Source organism: Solea senegalensis, linkage group LG16, assembly GCF_019176455.1.
Source record: "Solea senegalensis isolate Sse05_10M linkage group LG16, IFAPA_SoseM_1, whole genome shotgun sequence".
Lineage (NCBI taxonomy): Eukaryota > Metazoa > Chordata > Actinopteri > Pleuronectiformes > Soleidae > Solea > Solea senegalensis.
The window spans coordinates 5,084,077-5,110,711 of record NC_058036.1 but is presented as its reverse complement, the minus strand read 5'-3'; the positions used below and the strand labels follow the sequence as shown (position 1 = coordinate 5,110,711).

The following is a 26,635-nucleotide window of genomic DNA, read 5'->3' as shown; positions in this document are numbered from 1 at the left end:
TTATTCATGACAGTAGGAAACAATGTCAGGTAAATGAACCAGAAAATTCACTATTGTCTCCGATAACAACAGTAACAACAACAATAATGTTTCATATGCATGATGATTGTAAAGCATCTTTCTATGCTTTACAATTTAAACTGAAATATTACCAGAAGTCACATTCATATCCCTCAGCACAGGTGTTTATATCTTATGTACTTTATTCTCATATTACAACGTTTTTCTCATAATTTTACGACTTTTTGAATAATGTTATGACTTTTTTTCTCATAATATTACGACTTTTAAATCATAAAGACAATAATAAGACAATAAATAGACAAGGACATAAAAATGTTCTTTGAAATAATGATGATTAATTGGTTTGGAAAAATCGATTAATTGACTGAACAACTGCAAATTGTTCGATAAGGAAATCGGGAACGCGCGTGAAATGACGAGAATGAGTGAGTCAGTCGTGGGGAGTGGTACTTTCCGAGGCGCCCTTGAAAGCAGCATCAGTCTCCGGGCTCCTGGGTGTGTGTGTGAGTGTGTCTGTGTGCAGTCACTTCAGCTCACAGACTGGGAGCGAAAACACCAGAAACCACAGTCCGCGTGCCTGTCAGCGAGACCCCGTGTTTGAAAACTTCTGCTCTTCCTCCAGCGCAAGGACAGAATGGGAAACTATCCGAGCTAGTTTCGTGAAGAGGACATACATTCAGAGGGGAACTGTGCTAAAACTACCAGGTTAGTTTAGCTCACCACACGCACACACACAGATGTATTCGCGGTCATGTCAGTTGTTGCTTCATCGTTTAGCCAAGTAGCCTGTGCGAGCCTCCATTTGTTAACTCGTGTTAACATTTTTGAAGTGAAACGAATCGGTTGAGTCAATACGCGGTTACCAGCCTTCAAGTGAGCTAGCTTACGTTTCCTATTTGCGTGCCACCGCTTAGCTAGGTAGACTGTCACTGCCCAGTTAGCCAGCTAACCTTAGTAGCTCGTGTTAGCAAAAGGGTTGTGTGTGTGTGTGTATGTGTTTTGGGAATAGGTGTAAAACATGAGGACATTAAGGTTTATAAGAGACAAGAACGCTGCATTTGAGTAATGTCAACATCGCACTCGAGTCTTGCCCCTGGTTGGCTGCTGTGAGACTCATGGTTTTTCACTCGGTGTCGTGTTTTCATGGGTCCAGGTTGAGCATTCGGTCCACACCATCTAAGTCCAGTGAAGGACCAGGAGCACAGTGGACATGCAGACCTTTCTTAAAGGCCGGAGAGTCGGCTACTGGCTCAGCGAGAAGAAGATGAAGAAGCTCAACTTTCAGGCCTTTGCTGATCTGTGCAGGTATGTGATCAAAATGAGTGTAAATCTAATTGTATTATTCATTTAATGTGATCCAAGTTAATCTCAATGTGCGCCACATCACTAGAATACAAGTATAAACACTATCTACTAACCAGGTTCACCTTGTTCACTACATCTAATCAGCACAATTCAAATTCCAGAAGTTGGCATGCAGACATGATCAAATTAATCTGGCGAAGTTCAAACCAAGCTAAATGCTACATTGGGTGCAACTTTTGACCTATTTAGCTGTTGTGACTGAGTTTACCTAATAAAGTGACCGTGTGTGTGTATATATTAATAATGCACCTACATATGAATATGAGGAAAAAGAAGTGCATCACACACCCATCCTAATAGACCCAGAGCAGCACACACAAATCACAGTTGTGGTACATATAATTTCCTCTGGCAGTTTGTTCCAGAGACTGGGGCTGTAATCACTTCATAGTTTGTTCTACTTGAAGCTCTTACTTACTTCTAGCTCTTATTTGTACCCAAATGTTTAAATGCACTTTTGTAAGTCGCTTTGGATAAAAGCGTCTGCTAAATGACATGTAATGATTGGGTGCACTCTTCAGATTTAGTTGGGATCATGGGTGCATCTAGGAGACCAGAGTCTAAAGATCTGAGGGTTTGTACACAGTGAGCCAGGCTTACATGTACAGTACAGACCACGGAGCAATACTTTGAAATAGTCTCTGTGTTTGACTTTAAGCCAGTGAAGACAGTATTGAAGTAATGATGTTCAGCTTTTCAGTTAGCCAGAACACCAAGAGCAAATCAGCTTGACATGCATCCACACAGTGGGCCTCAGTTATTAAAAATTCATGCCACAGAGAATTAAGAGGTGAGTTGTCAGAGAGTGACAAACAGGACTAATGATCGCCTCTCCTACTTTTATAGGAAATGGCCCTTTTGCAGTTTTCATTAGAGCTTTCTCTTTCACACAAGGTGTCAATTTCCCTGCTCATGTTTGTAAAGGTTATAATAAAATTACATCCGGTATAAACTTTGGCTGCTTTAATTACTTTATTTTTCGCTGTAATTTAAAGACATTTCATAAATGTATCAAGTTAAGGTGGCCAACGAACGCATCAAGCCCCGAGCGTGACTTCTGTTTTTTTTTGTAATGTCTCAAGTCAGTGCTTGTTGAGACGTGGTGCGAAGCGGGAATGTGTGTAGGTTGAACTGCTGATGGTGTTTTAAGGTTCTCTGTAACAGAACAGGCTGTTTAAACAGGTGTTATTATTATTCTGAAGCTCTAAACTTCATGGCAGGTTTGTGAAGAATGAAGAATAACAACATTTAAAGTGCTCTTATTCTATAGAGTTAATTTGTTAGTTGTTATTGTGAACATGTGTTGTCACATATCAGTCTTCTTGTCTCCAGATGCGAGATGACACATTTATCAACAAAAATGTATCTGCAAAAATTTCACTATGTCCTCATAAAGACAATAAAAAATTCTTGAATCTTGAATCTTGAACAAAACATACTTTAGAGCCATAACATGAGTTTGTTCAAGGGTGTGTTTCTACTGCAGAAAAGATTTTCTTTATGTGTGTTGGCTACTTCAGGATGAGTGAACTCTTCTTCAGATTTTCTACTGCCAGTTCCACCTCCTGTCTTTTAGACAGTGCCACTGTCTTCAAGCCATACATCATAGTTGACCTCACCACTATCTTGTAGACCCTGCTCTTCATCGACACTTGTCTTTACCCACTCCACCCTGCCTGCACTCTCTTCTTCATCTCTCTTCTTTCCATTGCTTTGGATGGTTGACCACAGGTATTTAAAATCATCCACTTTCCTTCCCCCTGAACCCACCTGTCACACTGTCCTCCTCATACATGACCTGCACCACCCTCTCTGTCACTCCTGACTTCCTCATACAATACCACAGTTCCTCTCTTGGCACCTGATTTCTCTTTCTCTAGATCCACTGATTCACTTTCTATACGTCCACAAAGACACAGTTCAACTCATTCTGGCCTACTCTATATTTCTCCATCAGCACTCTCAAAGCAAAAATGACATCTGTAGTACTCTTTCTTGACATGAACCCATACTGCTGCTCGCTGATCTTGACCTATTTCCTTAACTGAGCTTCAACAACTCTTTCCCATATCTTCATCTTCAGATTTCCTGAAAACAAAAATATGAATTAATCACAGCAGTTATTAGTCATTAGATCTAGCAAGAATACACCCGGATAGATCAGAAACATTTAGTGTGCATGGTGGCAATTTTCACCTTTTCCAAGAGAGTTGTTGCCTGATCAACCCTGCACTGATTACCACGCTGTAATCCACCAAACATGTAATAATCACACCACACATAATCCCTTCTCCTCCCAGAGCTCGACTGTGTTCAATATAAAAAACTTCAAGAAAGGGTGTGTGTGTGTGTGTGTGTCAGACGATTAGGACGATCGGATTACGATTATAACCTTTAGACAATCACAACAAATACAAGTACATGTCTCAAAGTGGATTACCTTGTCATGCACATGATCATTGCCACATGGTTGCATTTTCACTCACTTCTTTTGTTCTAGGCCTTTTTGATGTGTTTCCTCCTTTTAAGAGGAAGGAAAAGATGGAACTATGATAAACTCACATTTGGGGCTCTTCTTTAGCTCTAGCTATCAATTATTTGGTCTTAAGACACTGGTCTGTGTCAGTCCTTTGTAAAATGTCCAACGGCTTGCTGTTTGTGAATAGGGCCAAATCTTATCAAATACTGAGATAGGTTTTATTAGGGTCCTAGGGCGCAAAGTGCGAAGGACCCTGTAACTGAAGAAGAAATTAATAATTTTGGAAGTGCTTTCTGAGCAAGTCGCCTTGATGTTTAGTATACTGGCTAGGTGATCAAACATTAACCTTGTGCCAGTTGTAATATGGTCTGGACATTGACTGATCAGGTTTTCTCTCTGTTGTCATGTGGCATGGAGCTGACACTGCTTCACAGGCATGTCTTGTGCAGCTGGACTCTAAAGAAGGTGCCTGCTGGTCAGAGCAGCTGGGAGTTTGTGTCCCTTATGTAGCAATTTACAGTTTCCCCATTAAATAGACTAAACCTGATTTAGAAAAGTGCAACACCCTTGAAAATGGTCGGCCGTGGGCTACAGTGAGTGACAGGAAAATATTGTCATGGCAAGGCCACTGCTAACTAGGGCAACAGCACTGATTAGAGTTCCTTGAGGGACTGTTTGTTATCTTTCAACCAAACGATATGATTAATGGAGGAAGTTGGAGACTTTGATTATTTAAACAACTGTTCACATGCAAATAAGTCATTACATTGATTTTCTGTTTTTGGAAAGGTTGGCAACCCGTTAACAACCCAAACCGGTAAATCTGCTTCACCTGGTTGGCCTGCTTTACCTCTTACATGTTTTAACATAATCACAATAGTGTCTATCATTGTTACTGCTCTAAAAGTCTTTGCCACACCTAAAGTCAATCAGTTTGGGGTAATAAAAAAATAAGTAGTCATGCCATGTTTTTGGTCACACCTCCATGTCCTTGTGTCAAGCTCAGGCTGTGGGCTACCTCTGTGCTGGATCGTATCCTTCATCCCTTTTTTTTTGCTAGCTGAAAAACAATACAAGAGAGCAGGCGATTACCATGTCTGAGATGGGACGAAACCAAAGGCCTCATTGACACCACATGAAACACTCCAGCTGCAGTATTAAATATCCACATTGTTGTGAAGAGCTGAATGGCTGCACTGCTGTAACCATGGAGCTGTAACCTCAAAAACAACTGCCCACAACAGGCTGTGTTGGTGGTAGCGCTGGACTGATTTAGCTCTCATTGTGAATTGCCTCCAACTAGGAGATGGGTGTTTTGTCCATTCAAGTTTTACTTTTGTGGGTTTTTTTTTTCAAAGGACACTTGACAAGCTAGTTTAACCACAAATATGCTAATGCCCTCTCTTCTACTCTCTGTAAGGGTTCTTGTTTTTCTCTCAGTGGAGAAGTTTGTATTGATAAATACAGCAGCTTTTAAACATCATCTGTACCTCTGTAACACCTTTTGTAGAAAAGTTTTTCAAATACTGTGTTGTGTATATACACCTGTTAACAATGAGGTTCTTCATCTCAACAGCAAAATGCACAAGTGGTTCATTATGATATAATTGTCACCTTTCCCAACAACTGCACATTTGTCTGGGTCTGATGGTTGCCAAGCAACCACTTTTCATCTAAAGAAGAACATTTCTTTGCTGTCTTTGAAAAGCGCAATGTTCCCCATGTCTCAAGAGGGTTTTGGTATTTTGGCTGTCTTGCTATCAGACTCATTTATTGGATCATGATGGTATAATTTATTTTTGACAGGTTGTGTTAAGTGTGTAAATCAGTAGCCTGTGTTTTTTGGAGGTGTCTCAATACCAGCGATCTCATAGATAATACAGGGCTATTGAAATTCCACAAAATTGTATTCATTCCACATCAAAAAATGTTAATACTTCCAGTGTTTTGTAATATCTGCTTATGACCGATTAATGTCACATTAGGTTTGGTCAATTTAATGAGTTTTCCTTTTTTTCTGTTGCAGGAAACGAGGAATAGAAGTTGTTCAGGTAAGTGGACAACACATTTGATCTCATTTTAGTCTTTTATGGTTTATTGTTGGTTTTATTCAGATTTAGTGTCTTTTTGTAGAGTTCAATGTCAAAACCACACCATTCACAACATGTACATACATATTTCGCATTTGCAAAATTAGCTACAACAAGATTGCTGCTTCCTACAGTACATATCTTATGTAGCCACTTCACAGTCTTGGTAGTTTCATTTATTTTCCAAGCACCATCGGTCATAGTAAGACCAGACCAGATTATGGTCACTGTTGAGCTGTGATGCATCATCTTAACACGATATTTCTGCTTCCAGTCTAAGTAGTGCTAGCTCTGTTGAACCTCAAAGGAATTAACTTGTGTGTGTCTGTGTGCGTGTGCCCAGAGACATATTCTCCAGAATCAAAAAAATTGTATGGATACAAGCAGCTACATAACTTGTAATTATCATCATTTGAATGAGTCATGTGACTCAGTCAAAAGAATGGTCTGTCTCTGGTGAGTGAGCTCCACTTAAAGTTGGGTTGGGTGCTCATGCATGTTCAGGTAAATGCAGCCCTCAAGGAAGTGTAGCCTGCTGTCTTTATTAGAAGACATACAGCATTCTACACTCTGTAAGTAAACACAGCACGTACAGCCACATAGAGGAGCTCAGTGCTCAGAAGTACATATCAGTCAAAGTGGTTTCTGCAACTGAAGAGGAAAGTCTCCCAGCCTTTTCTCTATTTTAATGCGGTCTCTTGTCTTCAGGGGAGGTTCTTCTTCCCTTCACTTTGAGGTTATTATTTTCCTCTCCCTCCATTATCAGCACACCCAGAAAGAGCTCTGTCGTGGGAATGGGTCCCAAAGTAAGCACGGCTTTGTTTCCCACTGTACTCTCAGCCTCTCCTGGGAGAGAGAGCAGATCCTCACAGACCATCAGCTCGGGGTACCCAGGGAACCGTCCTTGAACAGTCCTCCAGCCAGACTACCTGTTGTACATTGAGTTCCTTGCATTCACCAGGACCTTTCTTAGAATTACACTGGTTGTCACTGCCAGCGGAGGAAAGCTCAGTTTACCCTGACACCCAGAGGTATTTTTCAGTTCACTCTGGTAATATGGTAGCTTGGGATGCACCCAATGCCAGTCAGTGCCCGTACTGTCATGACTGTATCACAAGCGAACATAATAGTAGCCTTTGTAATGGGTTGGCCTTGTTATCCATGTTTGTGTACAAAGCTGTCTTCTCCTATTGCACAAGTGGATTCTGTGCACAGCAACACTTTCCTACGAACAGTCATTTGGACTATTATGGTTTAAAAGCCATGGTCAGTATATTGTAATACCTCCTGTATGACCCATGGTTTGTTGTTCGGTTTTGTCCGATCATGCAAAATCCTCTAAACGGTACTTGTCCATTTGTGTTTTTTGAAGCTTGAAGGATGGGTGGCAGTTTTGCACTTGATTTATCTCTTCTGCTAACCTTGCCTCTGTGGTTTGACATACCAGCTGATCCTGATGATAACAACGTAACTGTGGCTATCCAATGATAAACTAGTCCAAGCCTTTTCATCTTGTAGAATTGATATTACGTATGTCCTTAACATTAAAATAAAAGTTAATGGACTTGACAGGGGTTTTGTTACTCTGCATGAACAGATTTTAACTATATCTGGCTGCCCGCAGGAGAACAGAAGGTTCTTTTGTTTGACTTCATGTGATTACATGTTTAGCCTTTAGCGACGTTTAACTCACGCCTTTTTGCAAGTACAGTTCATTATTACTCCCACCTATCCTCCAGTTTTTCCTCCTCTGATGTCTTTGTTCCCTCCTCAAAGTGATTTTGCACCACATTGTGCCGAACCTTAAGGCCTGAACTCATGAAAGCCACCCGCGCTATGCTCGGTATATTCACCGGACTTTATCACAGAGGTAGATAAAAATCAACTCGTCAGGCTCGGCCATGAGGATGGTAATATTCACTCCGAGAGAAAGATATGCTATCACATCAAATGGCGGTTGTTTGAGTGTGGTGTCCAGGCAAAGTTACTTAGTTACCACTTTTATAATGTGGTTAGTCTTTAGGCATCTCTAATTATTTCCTCCTTACAATTGTATCTCACCCACAAATGGAATCTTTGAAAGCTGACAAACAAGAAATTACCTTTCAAAGACTTTATCAATCCTCCTGTGCACCATGATTCAAAGACAGCTGGCTATCATTGGGACATAGCAGTTAGTCACCTACGATAAGGACCAAAAGAAATGCTGAGTTGTTGCAGACAAGATTGTGTTTATCAATGTATGATCATCAGTACATTTTCTCTGATTAATTTGACAGAACTGACCTCATTTGTAAGATAAGATGTGTTTGGCGCATGATGATGATAAATTAGATATTAAGCAGGTTGACGAAGACATCTTCACGGTTACTCTATCAACTCGGGCTCCTTTTCTCTGTTATGCTTTAAAGCATACATTTCGACTGAGAAACGATTTTCATACTATGAGTTTTATTGCACTCAACTAATATTATGATGATAAAAGTGGCAAAAACATTGTCTCACACACCACCAGTGAACAACAAATTCACAGTATAGAACAGGTCTTATTACTCTGAGGACTCCATGGATGCCGAGGAAACACTCATTAGCCTAATTAGCCCCCAGTTTGACTACATGTGTTTTTTTGACTGGAGATTCACCTTTGAGTTGATCCAGTCTAATGTTTTTTCCATAATTCATGTGAGGTGTGGGCAGCAGCCACATTATCTTAGAGACATATGTTTCTTTTAGACAAGGGTGTCGAGTGCCACACAGTTTACAAGATAAATCATTCATCACCTCTGTCTGCACTGTACACACAGTCTTGCACTGGTTTAGTCTGACTACAAAGCAAATCCAGGTGAGATTTTTATTGAACCATATAAAGGAAAAGCAGAGCCACGTAGACAAAAAAAAAACAACTGCTCCCAACAGCGGAACAGTGTTGAAAACTGAAATACACAATGAGCTTTGTCTTCACTGTTTGCTCAAAATCACCGATCTTGTTCTTAAATTTCCCAGGGGTGTGGCTTGGCTCGTGTGAAGCTGCATCAAAAGCTGAAACTATATTGCCTCTGACCTGCCCTGTCCCTCCAGGATCCAGCATGTTTTCTATCGTGTTCATCAGTGTCACGGCCCACTGCTAACTCTTGTGTATCCCCAGGGACACACAAAGACGTCAGCTGACATTTCTGCTTTTAGCATTTAGCAGGACATCAGTGACTTTACTGCTGGGTTTTTTGGATGAGCTCTAAAGCAGGGGTCATTGTAGACACACACGGAGTAGAGAGCCTCATCCCCTGTGATGCATCTTTGCCAGTGGGTGTTGACCCCCATGATGTAGTCCTGTTTTTGCTGAGGGGCCAGACTGTGGATGGGCCCTCTGTGTTGTGTAAGCAAGAGATTTAAAGCCTTGCCTCACCGGAGTACACAAAGTCCCATCCACCCAGCCCTGTTACGCTGTCATTGCTTGATCGACAGAAAACCAGAGCGACCGGCTCTGTTTTAGTGACTCGCTGCACCTGTCACCTTTGCTTCTCTCAGTATTTAGGTTGTTTAAACCCAGTAATAGTCTGTCCACAGGTGACAACTCATTATAAGTGTTGACTTTCCAACATAATGCTGTTATGGTCCATCATGTATGTGTTTAATGCCATATGCTCACGTGTCTCTGCGTGTGTGTGTGCGCGTGCGATCAAACACAACACTCCCCATAAACCTGCTGGACTGCTAGACAGACACCACAGCCTCTATTCAATCCAAGATGCTATCCTTCTAGTTTTTGCAAATATGTTTTGATTTTTACCAGTTGTTGTAATGCTGTAGTCCTCCTAAAATAACACTAGGATTATCTCTACTATTTCCATGATGTTCAGCAGGATTAAGCAGTTTTTAAAGTTATTATTTTACATTTTGACAGAAACGCGTTAGTATGAAGACTGAACAACAATCAAAGATGAAGAAGTCTCTCATTTTCCTGTGATTGAAAATGACTGTGCTTGCACTATAAACATAATGCATTATCCTGTATATTGAAATCTTGTTAAATTGCCATTAAAGACAATACTATTGCAATTATTAACACCCTCAGCTCTACTTTTACAAAAATATGTTGAAATAGAGTTACGTTTACCTTGAGTTACATATACCTAGACACTGAACCTTTTAGGCCTCATTGGCATTTATACATTTTTGCAGCTCGTGTTGTCATGTGGCTTTTGTGGGACCTGCTGCAACAAGCAAAAGAAATAGAGCATGGAGGAGAATGAATCCCCACGTCTTTAACCTAGGCAAAGAAAAAAAAAATGTTGCATTCATGTAGCATAATGAACTCTGAAGGGAATAGAGCTTTAACAGTACACTCTGTACGTCACACACTGTGTGAGCCTGCTAAATATTCTTGGGGGGCTAAACTAAAGTTTTTTTTGTGTGTCTTTAGTACGAATATATGTAGAGACTAAATCCAAATCAACTTACATTAAACAGGTAAACCGCTCTGTGTAAGTGACATTTTGGGGCAGGGCCAGATATACTCTAATTAGTCATCTATCTCTCAGACATCCCAGAATCATTAACTTGAATGTGGTGGGTCTGACTGCGGCCAACCCTAAACCAACTGAAACTCTGTGCAGTTTTACAGTTCTTGTATTGATCCACACCCATTTGAGTGAAGTGTATTGCGTAATGTATGAACAGCACAACGACAGTGGGTTTCCTCCCGGCTCTGGCTTATTTGAACAGGTGGTAAATACTGTCCTTTGTCTGTCATGACCCACCTGATCATGACAGACAAAAGACAGCTATCTGCTGATGAGCAAATGAGTTAGTGTAAAACTAACAATTCTCCGTATAGTGTTAATGTGTGTGCATTTATTTTATTCAAACCACCTCTTAAATTCAGTCTATTATTTTCATTTTACCCATGAAGTAGTCATGATGCACTGTTCAGTTATTTGTCAGTCTTGTTAGGTGTGGTAAAATAAAATATACATTTTCTAGCCAGAGATTTCTCAAGAGTTTGTCTCAAACTATATGTTTCACTCCCTCTTTGCCCTTTTCTGCAATTACAATGCCCAGCCTCATACTCTAGTCACACAATCCTTTTGGCATGCATACTTCTCATTACCGTAACTCCTAGACGTGAAGTGAAGTGAAACAAAATCTCCCCTCTGTCTCTTTTAATGTTCTTACTTGTATTTGTGTGAGCACAAATGCTGACCCACATAAGTGGTTCTACACTTGGAGAGCTGGCTGGGCGACTTGTAAACTTTCAGGCCAGTGCAGTCAGACTTAGGCTGTGGTAAACTTCAAATGACTACTAATGTAATGTTTTCTCAGAGGCTGTTGAATACGCTTAGTCAGAGGTCAGGCCTGTGAGAGATTGTTTGTAACATGCAGTGAAAGAGGTGACACCAGAAATAAACCCTTATGGTGTTGTAATTCAAAAGAAAAGCAACAGAATCTCTAACTGTGCCAAATTGTTGCAGTAAAGGGGGGAGCAAATGACTTAGTGTCGGTCTTTTTTTGCTCTCGAGACAACAAAGAGGCAAGGAAGAAATGTTTCTTTGAGCAGAAATATTATTAGATGGAGAAAATCCTGTTTTTTTTTATAGACTTCTATATAAATCTTTAGGGCACTGGCAGATATCTGTCCTAAGTAACACTGAAAAATAAAGAAATATCAACATTTTTGAGTACACTTCTCATTGTCCTCACTGCACGGTGCATGTACGAGTTCCATCTATCATTTAGCAGGGTGATATCTTGGGTAAATGTTTTTACCTTGCAAATAAGATTATTGATGGGAGTAAACAGTTGGTAAAACAGTAACAATCCACCCAAAGGTCACATGCAAAAATAGAAAGGGTTTGGCTTTGTTCACAGAATACAGGCATCAGTGGACAAAGGGGGTATAGACGGATAATAGAGAGACATTTGACTTATGCCTCCCTGACAAAAGTGATGATCACAATAGTTTGAATGCTGACATAGTGATTTATGTAATTGTTAATGAAAGATCAGTGAATCAGATTTATATTGAGTGTTTGCACTTTTGTATGACATTGATGAATCACAGCAGGTCTTTACATTGTTACTAAAAGCACTGCAGAAACCACCCATCACCTCTTAGAAATAAATGTTTTTCATGGATGATTGCTTAAGGTCTAACATTTATAAATGTCGTAACTCAATGCCTGAGTGTACAAAGGAACCTGTTTGCACTATAATTCTTGACCCATGGTGGTTCTCCTCTCTCCTTAGCTCGATCTCAGCCAGCCTCTGGAGGAGCAGGGTCCTTTGGACGTCATCATCCACAAACTGACTGACCTCATCCTAGAGGCTGACCAGAATGATTCACAGGCCGTGCTGCTCGTGCAAAGAGTACAGGTATACGCCTTAGTCTGCCATTGTATCTCCTGCATATTCAAACTTAGATGAGGAAGGTTCAGGAATGTGATTGCAACGTTTATGATGACCTCTAGCACACATGTGACCGCTTGATAAATTTGTTTTTCTTTGTCTTTGCCATTTTTCTCATTTTAAATCTTTGAATATTGAAGTTGCCTTTTGACCTCTTGAACAGTTTGTGCTAAACAACTGATAAATGTGTCTTTGTGTTGACCTTATTTTATTACACAATCGGTTTAATCTTGGCCTTCATATGGCCCTCATCAATAAATTCATTTTATCTTTCTGTTTAAAATGATTTCACATAGGAGCGGTTATTGAATTGTTTATTATTGATTGAAATTACAAAATTATTTATTATCTTAAAACTCTAGAACTGCTATAAGCATAAACATTGATGGAGTTGACATGCATATCTCAGTACAAGGAATCAGACAATGTGTTCAAACAATTGAATTGACTAGGCCACGACATCAGTAGCCATACTATATTTGATCATTTGAAAACATGAGTGCAGTCACTGAAACTTCTCACATGGTCAGCAGGTCAGAGCTCCAAATGTGGTACTGTGAGCACACTTCACAAAAGTGCTGTGGGTATGTGTGTGTTGGCTGTCTTTTTGTTAATCTGGCAGCGCTATGGATGGCGTGAAAACAATTTCACGCCATCATCTCTCTCTCTCTCCCTCCCTTTCCCTCCCTCTCTCTCTCTCTACTCGAATGACTCAGAGAAACTGCAATCATGGTCAGCATCACTCAATCCTGTCAACATGTTTGTAACCGCTCTATTAGCAAGGACAAACGGGATGTCGGCGTGAAGCAATCACTTATACCGAAGAACTTTGTCAATATTAACACATGGCTGAATACTGCACACACTTTAAAGGTAGACCTAGCTCATTTTAAATTAAATGTGCACACCTCTTTTGTAAAGCAACGTAACAAACAAAAAAAAAAAGAGTTAAGGTAAACCCGCTGGGTAAAGTGCAGTGGTTCGGCTCTTGTTTTTCTGTCCGTAGAATGATTTAAGTTGGATTATTTATGAGCTGTGGCTCAGTCCTGTCTGTACCACTTCAGTCATGGCTACTTACCCAAACACAGCTGTCATCTCTAGTAACATTTCCGATAGAAATGTAAGTGGTGGCTTTCTAATATCACATAGCTGTGATCACAAATAACCTTTTGTGTGGAGGAGGGAGAGAGCCTTCCTCTCCAAAATAGTTTTATATTTAAAACAAAATGTCAAGCTGGAATGCACTCTGGTGATTCAGTGACCTGAGCTGTGAGCCATGCGCACAATAGACATGAGACAAATGTAATTAGCATAGTTAGGATTATGGATGAAATAATCATAGATAATTAGTAATCTGTGATGGAGGTGGATATTTAATGAAGTAAATTGAATTGATGACCTTTGAATCACTTTATAAAGAGTTAATAGAAGTACATTTTACCTTGCTGCTAAAGTAGTGAATATTATGGCTCACTCATCTGGTTGTGCTTAGTGTAAAGTGATAAAATGTATTTTACACTTAAGCATTGATGCCTGTTTGTGTCATCACAGTCAAGGCTTCCAACCAGCGGCACACATCATCACCTCTACTGACCAAATTTACTGGGAAACCACATTTCCTTATAAATGCGGATATGCTCTGAAAAAATTGCAGATTTTGTGTCGCCTTAACACTCACAGTAACCTACGTCTGGCTCTTCTCCTCCCTTCAAGCCTGCTCATCTGTACTTAACTGAACTTCCTTTGAGATATAGAAAAGCAAGTGACAGTCTTTATCAGCAGTGTATTCCTCTACACTCCTGGAAGATTAGTTTGGATTTATTTTTTGGCGACAGCATGTTTGACTTATATAACAGCTCAGCTAGCTTTGATCAGCTTTGTCCATTAGATCCTTGCAAATCCAAAAGATGGGTCCTCCTTGTCAAGGCAAGGCATTTGTTTACATGCTGTGCGTGCATCAGTCTGTGTACTTTTTTTTCACCGTTGTATGTGTGTGTTTAGTTTCATGCAAACATTTATGACAGTGGAGCTGAGATGTTTTTCAGAGCTGGGATGTGAGCAGGCAGGCTGTTTGTGTAACGTGCAGACCAGCCAGTTTCACCTGAAACCGTTCCGAGTCTGTAAATATTGCTTAGAAGGAACAAAAACTCCACAGAGCAAAGATGGAATTGTGGAGAGCAGTGGAGGTCTTGTGCCGACAGAGTGATGAGAGGAGAAAGGAGGAGTCATGTGAAAGAGGAAACATCTGGCTGACACAACGGCCGGTCATACAGAGATGTAGCGATGTAACCTACACGGATCCACTGGCATCTCTTGCTCTCTCACATACACCCACATGTTAGTCCATCTTTGTGAGGACATTCATTGGCATAATCTTTGCTGGCCACTTGCACATCACCACTACATGTCTCACCCTCAACATCTCTTTGAATTTGTGAGGATCTGACAAAGTGTCCTCACACTCGAAATGTCTTCACGGCTTAACTTGGATCAAACTGGTCCACACAAAGATAGAGATATGTTTACAAATACACACAGCATGAGGTATGTTTGGGTGATTTCACATGGTGTGTTGCCTCAGTCTGTGGGTTTGACTTTTTGCACGCTCAGTAATACACTACAGTATGTTTCTGCCAGTTAGGACCTGATGAGACCTGTCTGGTCAGGCCTGTAATTATTGTCCGATTCGGTCACATCAATTGACAGTGAAACATAAAATAAGTAAGATAAGACTAAATTAAAAGTACTTCATGTATAATAAGGTATAAACATTTAATAAAAAGATGTGTAACAAGTAGAATATTAATATATGTATATGTGTGTATATATATATATATATGTGTGTATATACATATAAAAATAACTATTGACAGTAAATGCACCACATAGGGTATTGAAGCCATCTGAGGTGGATGTTTTCCTCCACATCAACTCAAAATAAAACTAAATATTTGGATTATGTAAACGGTTATCAGTTCAACAAGAGTTTATGAAGAACTATTAATGGCCATTAATGGTGAGTCAGAGTTTCTATTATAGTCATACGTGCTCGTACGCAATAACTCTTGAGGTGTGTGTTCATCATGGGGCTAATAGTTACTTCCTCCTGGATGTAATGATAACCTTTGTTATGATGGAGCAACTCCATCACTGACTGCAGGTAGCATGCGCACACACGCACACACACACACACACACACACACACACACACAGATACTTTTCCGCTCTCCCTCTCTTCCTACTTTCCCTTTGCCATAAATTAAGGGACAGTCAGAGTAGCTTTGGCTTACTCTTACTGTATCTGGCTCTGACAAATACAGAATAAGTGTTGGGTTCGGGACAAGTTAGGACAAAAATATTGGGTCAGGTTAGGTCAATGTTCTCTCAGGCTCAGTTGGGTTCAGAGGAAAAATGTAGCCTGAGCACCACTCTACTACACACACACACTAAAAAGTGTACAACTAATGTCCATTTCCATTATTGGTTACTCCAAGAGAGTAAGGAAATGTGTTAAGATAATAATAAAAAAAGTTTGTCATAGAAATATGCTCAATAATTTGTCAGTGTTTTCTTACACATCCTTTGGATTAATTAATGTTTCAGTCCTGCATACACACACACACAGGATTTACAACTGTTTGCATTGTAAGGTTTGCTTATCTGTCAACTGAATCGTGTTCCTCGATGCTCCTGAGCAGATGTTTCATTTTATACACCATGTTGATATCATGATGAATATCCTTGAATTTATGTGCCAAAAATGATGTCTACATTTCCATTTTTTTTTCCACCTGTTTTTCATCTCAGGTTTGGCTTGTGTAACATAAACGAACAAGCCATGTGAACATAATAACTTAAAAGTAAAAAGTAAAAAGATTTAAATGTCAGCATCTTTTTTTCTTTCAGGACTATATTGATGCCCACCCTGAGACCATTGTTCTTGACCCCCTGCCAGCAATCCGAACTCTGCTGGACCGCTGCAAGTCCTATCAGCTCATCCACAGGATAGAGGGCTGTATGCAAGGTAAGACGTTTACAAAACATGGGCCAGTAATACCACTATTTTTACAAGAGAATCATTTATATAAATGACAAATTTGGTTAAATCTCAACCACAAATTCAAATTAAACAATGAAACAGTGCCGAGGGAGTTACAAAATAGGAAGAAGGAAAGTGTGAACCGGCTCTGTAGCATCGTTTATTGATAGCATTAATTACCGTGGAAATAACCAGATTTAATAATTGTCCTTTTTGAGTCACCATTATGTCATAAGCAAGAACATCCAAATTCATTTGGCTGTGTAATTTTGCAATTTGACCAAGCCCTTTCTCTGTCAATAGAACAGTACACAGTGTCATGGGTTCCTATCAGGTAAACATTATTAGTGCCTATCTCTCTCTCTCTCTCTCCCCCCCTTCCAGTCCTTGTTATATTAAAGCGGAAGTTGTTTGAAATAATAAATTAATAAAATAATAAATGAAAAGAAAAAAACTCCGTAATTTCCATAGAGACAGCCTTCTACATTAGTTAATGTTATTAAGAGCAGTTGTGGTAACCGGAGGATCTCTCTTTCCTCTTCACCTCAAGAGAAGACACATGGGTAAAATATGACTCTCTCTCGCTCTCAATTGAATTACGTTAGTTGATGCTTCTGAGCAGATGTTTAATACTTGCCAGCAGAGAGCTATGCTTATAATCATAATTCAAGTGAGACAACTGATCTCTCTGTCTCATATCTACCTGTTGGAACCCAATATGGACCAGGCTTTGTGTATTTTGTCAGTGTTGGATCAGAACTGTCTGCTCTGTTTCCCTGTCATTGAATCAGTTATACAAATTAGCCAACATTGTCGTTTGGCTCCAGGCTGAAAAATGCAGTGACGACAGGAGCACATTTCTACCCACACACTGTAAACATACCTGTGACTCATCCATGTTTCCTTTTTCCCCCTTACATGGCAGGGAATGTAAACCTTTTAAGCAATACTTAACTGAGTGTCTATGATAGTGTGTGGGGTGTCAGAGCAATGGATCAGAGGAGTGTCAGCCTGTAGGCAGTGTCAGTGGTTTCTTAAAATAGGACCACAAAAAGACATCTTTTTGTCCAAACAGGCACGGTGGCTGTTACGCTACAAAGGGCATAAGCTGCATTTCTCTGTGTCATTAAGTGTATTTGGTTTGAAGACGAGGATGGCTCATTTACTGCATTTATTGGAAGCTTTTTTTTCTCTCCCCACTCTTCTTCCATTAATGCAAGTGCACTTAGCCCTGCATACCAAACCTCCTTGACAATTGCAGTCAGTTTAGACACAAGCGTAGAGTGTAAGCCATTATAATCCTTCACCATGCCACCATGATTATGGGAAAAACACCAAGGGTGAATGTTCCTTCTTCTGTCAGCAAAAAAAAAAAGAGTGACTGTAAGAAGCTGGTTACAGTCGGAATTAAAATTGAGGATAGTGTGACAATGTGGAAAATAAGTCTACCTTGCTTTCTTAGGCACAGGCACTTCCTCCTCCTTATCAGCAGAGGCCATGGAGTCCTGGAGCAGCTGCCAAGGCAACCCAGTACTAAAAGGCCACAGCCTGCCATGCCTCACAGTCTCCATGGCTCAGAATAGTGCTCAATTGGAGGAAGCACTTAAGGTGTGCTGGTGCATTCGATGAAGAAATAAATGTTATTTTATCAGTCGAGTGGTTCCTCAGTGTCACTCGGCCTCAGCCACACTACACTTTGTTCTTCTGCAATGAATTGTTTAAATTCTAAACTCGACGCACAAGAATTAGGTCGTCTTAATGTTTTCTTGAATAGAAAATGGCCAGACAAGGGCCACAGGACCACTAATGGATCAGTGTCACTGGTTCATAGTTCCGACTGGGTTTTGTGTGTCTTATGTGAGCAAGAGCAAGGTAAATGATACTGAGTGGACACTACTATGAGTTTTGACTGTTTTTATTTTGTCAAATCTTCTTGTGTCTTAAACTCACTCCTCAAAATGAAAGAATTCTCAATACAAACAAAAATCCTCGCGATCAAACTGAAACTCTCCTGCATTATGGTGATGACAAGTGGTCTGTGTTGAGGTCTCTTTACTAACCGTAATCCTCTCAGGGCATAGCTGTGCTTGGAGTTCAATTTAAAATATTGAAAATCCTGCAGACTTGCCTCGGAGGGATGCAGGAAGAGCAGTGAGAGAGAGGATGCTGGGGTTTCTAGGAAACAAGCTCTAAATAGCAACAGTCGAGTTCAGCCTTCCACCTAAACATCACAGTACTATATGAAGCTTAAAGCAAATTGGCTGTGTTGCACTTAATGCAGAGATAAAGACCGTTGTTGTTACAACACGCCTGGTGAGGCCTCTCTCGGGCACAGAAGTCAGTGGAGTGTATTTATTTGCATGGTTATGATGAAATACCAAGGACAGATGGTGGAATACAGCAAATGATCCAGTTTGTTAAAAGAAAAAGAGAAAGAGAAAAGGAGTGTAACTGGATAATGGCATTTAAAAAGCATTTCATCGCGGAGTCCCATAAACACTGCCCTCGGCACCGCCGGGTCTGCAAGCATGGAGTGTTTAGACAGAGCTAGAGATTCATCCTCCTTACACGTCCCTCCAGCCCGCTAATCCACGAAGCGTAGACTCAAGCCAAGCATGCACACTATCACAAACTTTGCCACACCATTCTCCATCTCTTTATTATAAACTTGGAGCTTGACATGTTTTCTGCTTGACAAGGTTTAGGCATTTTGATGGCTTTTGTTTGACAAAAATGAGTGCCGTCAGTCTCTGGGAACTCAGTGACGTAATGTTTTCCCTTCCAGACTCTTTTCTGAAGGATATTATGCGGCTATTCTTGGCCTAATAAAATAACATCAGCATGATGGACGTAGTGTAGTTGTAGCCCTGAGATGACTGATGTGTAACCGTCAAGGCTTACCGCTCCCAAAAATGGCTATTCCGGTGTTTGCTGAACAACCAAAGGTTACGGAGTACAGCCCAAGCGTCTGTCTGTGAAAGTGAGGAGCGATCTGTGCTTGTCTGTCACGTAAGAGCAAAAAAAAAATGGAAAAATTCAAACCATGTTAGATGTGTTTTGTTCTGCTTCAGTGGTGCAGAGTCGTTCTTGTTAGTAATAACAAGTTTTTCTAGTAGGAAAAGGTTTTGTACTCAAAGCTGGTCAAAGCTCATGTTCTGCTATGAGACTGTTAATAAAAACATAAAGATAGTAGATGGACTCGATTATGTGGGCTAACTGGGTTAAAAACAATTCTACATGACATGGTGAACTCAAGCCTCATAGGTGATAAGGTGATAGCTGACTCTTTGTGATAGTTGTCTCGTTGGATTTGTTTTGAGTTATTTGGCTATTTTCTCAATGTCAGTAGGTGAGTGCAATGAGGGCTCCCGGTTGGGTTGAGTGTGTTTTCATTTAAAAAGAGAAAAATGTGTCTGTAATAGAAAGTACTTGATTTCTACACCCTGAGTGTCCATCAGATACATCAAAACAACACATAGTAATGATAGGATACAGTCTAATTACAGTGTGACAGCATGCTTTGTTTGTTTGTGTGAGTTTTCCTGGAACCTTGTTGGCCTCGTGCTTCCCCACTCATTTTTTAACCCCCCCCTAAAAGTCATCGTGTGAGTCCAGGTCTGCACCATGTGGCCGTTGTGGGAGCAGTTGAAGTCTGTGGGGCCCCATGCACACCCAGCGTTTAGCACTCAGCAGTGGAGCTAATGTCGGCAAATTAGAATCTCCTGACCTCAGCACTAGCGGGGAGCAGAGAGCGTTGCCACTGCTGAGGCCCAGAGCAACAAAGGCCGGCATGTTTCTATTGTGTTTTTGTCATTAGCAGTTTGCCAGCTCTTGGTTTGGCTGCCTTGCTGATTTCCTGTGGTGATATCTCCAAGCTGCTCCCGTATCACCCCCCGGGTTCTATTGTACAGGGGAAATTGCAGAAGGCAGCACATTCATTTAGACGCGTCCTGAGCCCCGATACGGTGAAATATGACAGAGCTGCAGGATGTTTGTTAGTCTCAGTCTTATCGGAACTGACTGAGCTGCCGCTGCAGGATGTGATGTAAAAAGACAGTGTAAACACAAATGACGAGAAACGCGGTGGAGAAATGGTGTTCAGTCCGGGTTGTAATATGTCATAGAAGGTGTCTGTAGCCCTCGCAGTACTTTATTAAACGTGAAGCTGTCCTCACAGTGCTCGCTCCTCCACTGTGCTTCATGCGATGTATGTTCCGTGTCTTTGACAAGAGCACAGACAGGAAAGGGAGTGCATCAGTTGCAGTTTCTTTCTTTTTCCTAGATGGACATGAAGATTTCACTGACACTGAAGCTTTCATGGAAATGATTAACCAACATAAACTTGAAACATACAATTCAGTGAAACCACATGATCTTTTTTTTTGTTTTTATCAAGGTCACCCTTGACACATATTCTCTGTCATTGTTCTTACTGTTGAAGTTTTCAAGACCTCTCTCCATCGCAACTAATCAATCAAATCCCCTTTTTTTGTGTGTTCCTTTACTTTCCATTTTATTAGACAACAGGATTTGCTCTCCTCCATTCATGGTCCTGAACACCGAGTGCAGCCCAGATGTGCTGGAGCAGATCAGGAGACAAGGACTCACATTCCCCTTCAGTAAGTAATCTTTCATAATAGGTTGACCTTTAGGTGACCTTACAGATTGTTAGGTCTCATACAGAGCTGTTATACACTTAGACCAAACTACTCATTTTTGTTTTTGACCCACTAAAGACAGATACCACTTTTAAAGCTGGCAGTGTGTAAGAATTGGTGATATCTAATAGTGAGATTGTAACAGATGAAGGACTCCACCACAAAAGAGAGCTATGGTGACCTCTGTATACCAGAGGCTATAAAAATCTGTGGGGGGGGTTCAAGCAACTATACCCTTTTACAAATATACAGAACGTACAGGTAGTACATTCAGTGTCAGTGAAAGAAGTGGATAGAGATATTTTTACCTTTTTCCATGTCATTAGAACTTCCAGTTTGTCCACCTTGTTAATACTCTCTTTGTTTTCCCCACACCTTAATTTCCTCCTCAGTTTGCAAAACACGGGTGGCTCATGGCACTAACTCCCACGAGGTAAGAGGCCACGGGTCACTCACACCCTCCACCCTCCAGTTTACTTTGTGTAAGCAGTAACACTCCTGTCCTGTTACGGGATTGTCTTTTAACTCCAGTTCAAACAACCAAACCAGATAATGTGCTGCCGTGCCTCATGTCTCAGCTGGAGTCAATACCTGTCAGTCTGCCCGCATAGTCATCATTCCTCCTGACTCGCAGCGTCTAATTAAGTTAGGCTTTAACTAGCCTCGTGTCTCAGAATGAAGTTATGTGTCGTCCCGTCCACAGATGGCCATCATCTTCAGCGAAGAGGACCTGAAGGACGTGAAGCCCCCGTGTGTGATCCAGAGCTTCATCAACCACAACGCAGTGCTCTACAAGGTGTTTGTGGTGGGAGACTCCTACACTGTGGTGGAGAGACCTTCGCTGAAGAACTTCCCTGCTGGTCCAGCAGGTGAGGAGACAGACAGAGTGGCAGAGAGAAAGACGGGTAGGGAAGCTCAGGGACTGCCAACAGCCACACAGACTGGAGGACAAGGCTTCTCCAAATAACCCAATAAAATATCTAATAAAATCTCTTTATAGTCCCTGTGATGGGACCTATTCACCCTTGTAAGAGGTTGGTGTACGCTGTTGCGGGAAAAAAAAACAAGAGGTGTGCTCTTTTTCTCCCCATAAACATGTCGAGAGACTTTACCCGTGAGGTGGCATTAAGTACGGGCTTTCTGCTCACACGGGTATTTACATGCAAAAGAGTAAAGGTTCTCATGCAAAGCAGTCTTGCCCTCAGTGCAGTCGTCTACTCTGTTTATGGTGTGGAATTCTGAGTGGTACAACAGAGCGGCTTGGCGCGTGTCAAACACGTCGAGCAACATCTGTACATTGTTCTGTGTTGTTCTCCACAGCCTGCACTTTAGCGTTGTCCTGTTGGATGAGTGAGTGAGGCGATGGCGATTCTCCTCATGCACCTATCGGCATTAAAACGCTTGTGGTCCTCTAGCCAGAAAGCGAAAAGACTGCATCTGCCTAACTTCATTAGCGTGACCCTGTACGTGCTGGGGGGCATATTTATTTGGACAGCAATGGTATTTACTTGCTCCCCTCACACCCCAGCCCTCTCTGTCTCCCTATTACACGCTCCAGTGTTAATCATTGCAATGATAACAAAGAAAAACACACGTGGCAATAAATGAAGCCAACCATCACGTCACATTTATCACTTATTCAAAGAAAAGCAGTCGCCTGTTACTTTACACTGATACACTTAACTTTGGAACTACAGACAATAATTGAATGTGACCTACGGAGCGTTGCTGCCACCTACTGCCTGATATGGGAAACACAAAAAAGACAGTTGTTTAAGGAAAGCATGTGTATGTAAAGCTGTTAAAAAATACTGTTTCTCTCTCTTTGTTTACAGACAGGAAAGCCATTTTCTTCAACAGCCACAATGTGTCCAAGCCAGAGTCCTCCTCAGACTTGAACTCTGTACGTGCGACTTCAATCCCTCCACGATCTCACAGCGAGTTTGGTTGCTGATTCTAATTTTTAACCTTTTCTCAGAGAGAGAACGTGGAGGGAGTGTCTCAGCCACCCAGCGATGACGTCATCAGGGAGCTGTCCAGGTCTCTGCGGGAGGCGCTGGGCGTGTCACTGTTTGGCATCGACGTCATCATCAATAACCAGACGGGCCAACACGCCGTCATCGACATCAATGCATTCCCAGGTACGTGCAGCCTCTCCTCCCCCAAGAGTCCGTATAACCTGCTCATCAGGTGGGACACAGGCTCCAGTTTTCACTGCAAACTCGTCTGTGTTGACGTGTTTCTCAGGTGACTTCAGCTCCTGAAAACGGAGATGTGGTGATGTCACTTTCTTTTGTGCAGCCAGCTGTGTTTGCTCTGTAATCATGACCCAGCTTCACACCTGCCCTCAGGTCTTAGTGAGTGTGTTACCACAGAGAATCTCATTTTATGTTCATATTCAAGGGAGAGATTGTTTTTCAAAATGGTTGAACGAGGTTTGGGTTTTTACCTCGAAACATGTCTGGAACTAACTGGAGACATGGAGGCTCAAACTCACTGAAAACAGCAAGGAAACATGTATGAAAGAAAATTTAGCTTCATGACAAAATAGCTTCCTTATTAAGTGTCTTATATCTCAAGAATATGTGAGTAGTGAATGGGAAACTTCGGCCATCATTAATTAGCGAAAGTGGAAAGAGTATTTAAATGTTCTACTCAAGTAAATGTACTGGTACTCAAGTTAAAGTAAAAAAAGTAGCACGTTTGAAATGTACTCAGAGTAAAAGTTACTTAGTTGGGGTTCTTTCTTTTGTCTTGTAAAAAGGACAAGGGGACACAAATCTCACATGAGTTGTTTTTAATAAAAGGCAAACCTTTACAGATGAAAGTGCTGACAAAATAAAAGATGTAAACACATAATGTGTCAGTCCAAGTCCAAAAAAAACCACCAAAAGCCATTTTCTGTTCACAGTACAGTGGTAGTAGCAGCAGAATCCTCACAGTTTGTCTAAAATATGACATGTATCCAGGTTATGAGGGCGTTCCGGAGTTTTTCAATGACCTCCTGAACCACATCAGCAGCGTCCTCCAGAGCCACAACCCTGACTTCACCTCCACCGGCGAGCAGCCCAAAGCTCTGCCCGCGAACACCACGGTACCCAACAGCGCCATCCCGTCGGCCCCCGGCTGCTGCGGCATGCTGGGCAAAGACGCCGGCGGCAGCCCCTGGATTGTAGAGGGCGACGGAGGCCTGAAGGGCCCGCGTCAGAGACTGGGCTGCAACTCCGCCATGTCCCCCAACTTCCAGCAGCACTGTGTCTCTACGATAGCCACCAAGGCTTCCTCCCAGTGACTGTTCCCCTCTCTCCAGTTAATCCCCGAACAAAGAAGCGGCAGTGGTGACAATATTAATGAATAATAATCATAATAATTATGATGTTAATGACGATAATATATCTAATCAACAAAAACCTTTTCCTATATAGTTATTGAAAATGGTGGTGATTGGCTGTAAACCTTCTCTTTTTTTTCCTCTCCCTCTGCCTTTTTGTATTTTTTTGGTTTTGTCTAATGAGACTTAACAGTACTGTAATGTGAACTTTTTGCCTAATCGCTGATTTATGTTTCTTTCTGTAATTAATGCAAGGGTCCAGATGAGGTAGCTAAACGGGAATGGCCGAGTCAGGATGTGCCACTAAATGTGCAATGTATAGATCCCTTGTGTCTCACCGTATACACACGCAGGTACGATCACATTGCGACAGACCGTGCCAGTGATGTGTGTCTGAATTCTGGTCAATACCACTGACTCTTCTGCACAAAGTGAGGCTGAGAAGAGACGACTGGGCATTTGAACACTACAGATCCCCCCGGCTGCTTATGTGATGGTGGCCAACCGGCGTCAGGCGATGATTGATTGATTGATTGATTGATTGATTGATTGATAGACAGTGAAAGTGAATGACAAGGTAACTTCAGGCTTGTTAGATTCAACGAACAGTAAAACTGTTTCCCTTTCAGAGTGCCATCTAATTTACGTTGAGTAGGAAAGCACATTTTTAACAAAGGTTAAAAAAAAAAAAGACAGGAAGTGAATCTCCATAATCACGTGACCAAGTTATTTTTTTTTTAGATATATATATATAGAGAGAGAGAGAGAGAGAGAGGTCTTTGAGTGTTTTGGTGTATGTCGGGTGTTCATCAAACAAAACCTGGTTTTGTTTTGGAGTCCCAGCCTCAGTCTCCAGTGCAGGAAGGACGAGGATCACATTCCTTTCTATGTTTTGTGGCCGTTTTCCGAGAATTCCATGATTTTCTTCCAAATTCCAGTGGGATCCTGAGGTTCTCCCCTAACGTCTGGCTTTTTTTGTCTTCAGTGTTTTTGTCTGTAATGTGAGCAAACTACTCCCCTGAGACCCACTTGACCTATCAACAGACCTGCTGTCACTTTTTATCAAGTTGTTAGGAAATCAGTCATGTCGGTGAGGTCCAGGTAAATTGTCTTTGAGCGCGCTCCGAAATCGGGTGTCATCATTTTTGCTGTTGATTTCAAAAGATAAGAAAAAAAATGGGAGTTTGTTGAACTTAATTCTCAGTTGAAATGAAAGTCAAACAGCACTTATCAAGGGTCCGAGCACACAAATTGTGAAGGACCCTCTTGAAACTGCTCTGTTAATTATTATTATTATTATATTATTATTTTTTTTCTGAGATTTTATGGGGGGGGGAAATGTTTTATATAAATTAACTGAAAGCATGTGTTTCTGAACAAACAGTGGACATTTACTATGGAGGATGGTAAAATGATGAATCTGGTCGTCAGAGGGACAGAGGAACCTTGCGGTTGTTGCTGTTGTCTCTCTCTAGCATCTAGTGGGAACAACCACCAACCCTCAGTGCATGCAGTTTATTGCGTTCCCCCCGAGCCTGCGTCATCTTCTCTTGTCCCAGAGAGCGTCTCCGAGCAGTTTTCATTTCCTCACAGTATCAGTTTATCTGGCTGTTTCTCTCGCTTTTGCAACCACAAAAGATCACTGCGGCCATCTCACCAGCATCTCTCCGGGACAAAAGAAAACCAATGAGCTATCATATAGTTACACATCATGTTATGGGGTGACATGGTTTTTAATTCCATACACTAAAGGTGTATCCTGAAGGGAAAAAAAACAAAAGAATTCCACCATGTATTGCGACAGGCTCAGGGGGGAAAAGTTCCACATCCGTTTCTCCTCATCTAGGTGTTTCTTCACCCAGAAAAAAAGAGGGGGTGAAGTCGAGAATGCACTCCACTTCAAATTGGAAAGACTGGTATCGACGTACACCACTATACTGTGTCCTATCTCGTGTTCCTAACTGTGCTTCTATATTGGAAATAAATGGTAGTAATGGTTAATCCTTATTCTTGATTATTTCAACACAGACGTGTCATCCTAACCCCCTGGTTTCCTCCTGAATGTTTACTTCTTGGGTGTCTTGTACAGTACGTGTATATATGCCTCCGGCTTAAACCCGTACAGTATATTGTTTTGTATCGGTTCTGTAATTGAGAGAGATCCACAATTTGTGTGACCCTTTTTTAATTAAATGGCCAAACAAACAGGGCAAAATAAACATGTGAAACATCATCTGTCTCCATGTT

General features: G+C 41.3%; 1 protein-coding gene across 1 annotated transcript; it reads left to right on the top strand.

Annotated features, from left to right (window-relative positions):
* The first annotated feature begins 487 nt into the window (after positions 1-487).
* Positions 488-26,389, top strand: itpk1b (inositol-tetrakisphosphate 1-kinase b). The gene is made up of 11 exons (XM_044047095.1): positions 488-729; positions 1,178-1,329; positions 5,895-5,919; positions 12,202-12,327; positions 16,267-16,384; positions 20,920-21,018; positions 21,450-21,490; positions 21,761-21,926; positions 22,893-22,960; positions 23,036-23,198; positions 24,027-26,389. Exons 2-11 carry the CDS (start codon positions 1,235-1,237, stop codon positions 24,347-24,349), a joined length of 1,224 nt encoding a protein of 407 aa, XP_043903030.1. The 5' UTR covers positions 488-729; positions 1,178-1,234; the 3' UTR covers positions 24,350-26,389.
* The last annotated feature ends 246 nt before the right edge of the window (positions 26,390-26,635 follow it).

Coding starts and splice junctions, on each gene's coding strand:
- itpk1b (XM_044047095.1), top strand. CDS start 1,235: ATGCAGACCTTTCTTAAAGGCCGGAGAGTCGGCTACTGGCTCAGCGAG. Junction 1,330..5,894: donor GCCTTTGCTGATCTGTGCAG/GTATGTGATCAA, acceptor TTTCTGTTGCAG/GAAACGAGGAATAGAAGTTG. Junction 12,328..16,266: donor TGCTCGTGCAAAGAGTACAG/GTATACGCCTTA, acceptor TTTTTCTTTCAG/GACTATATTGATGCCCACCC.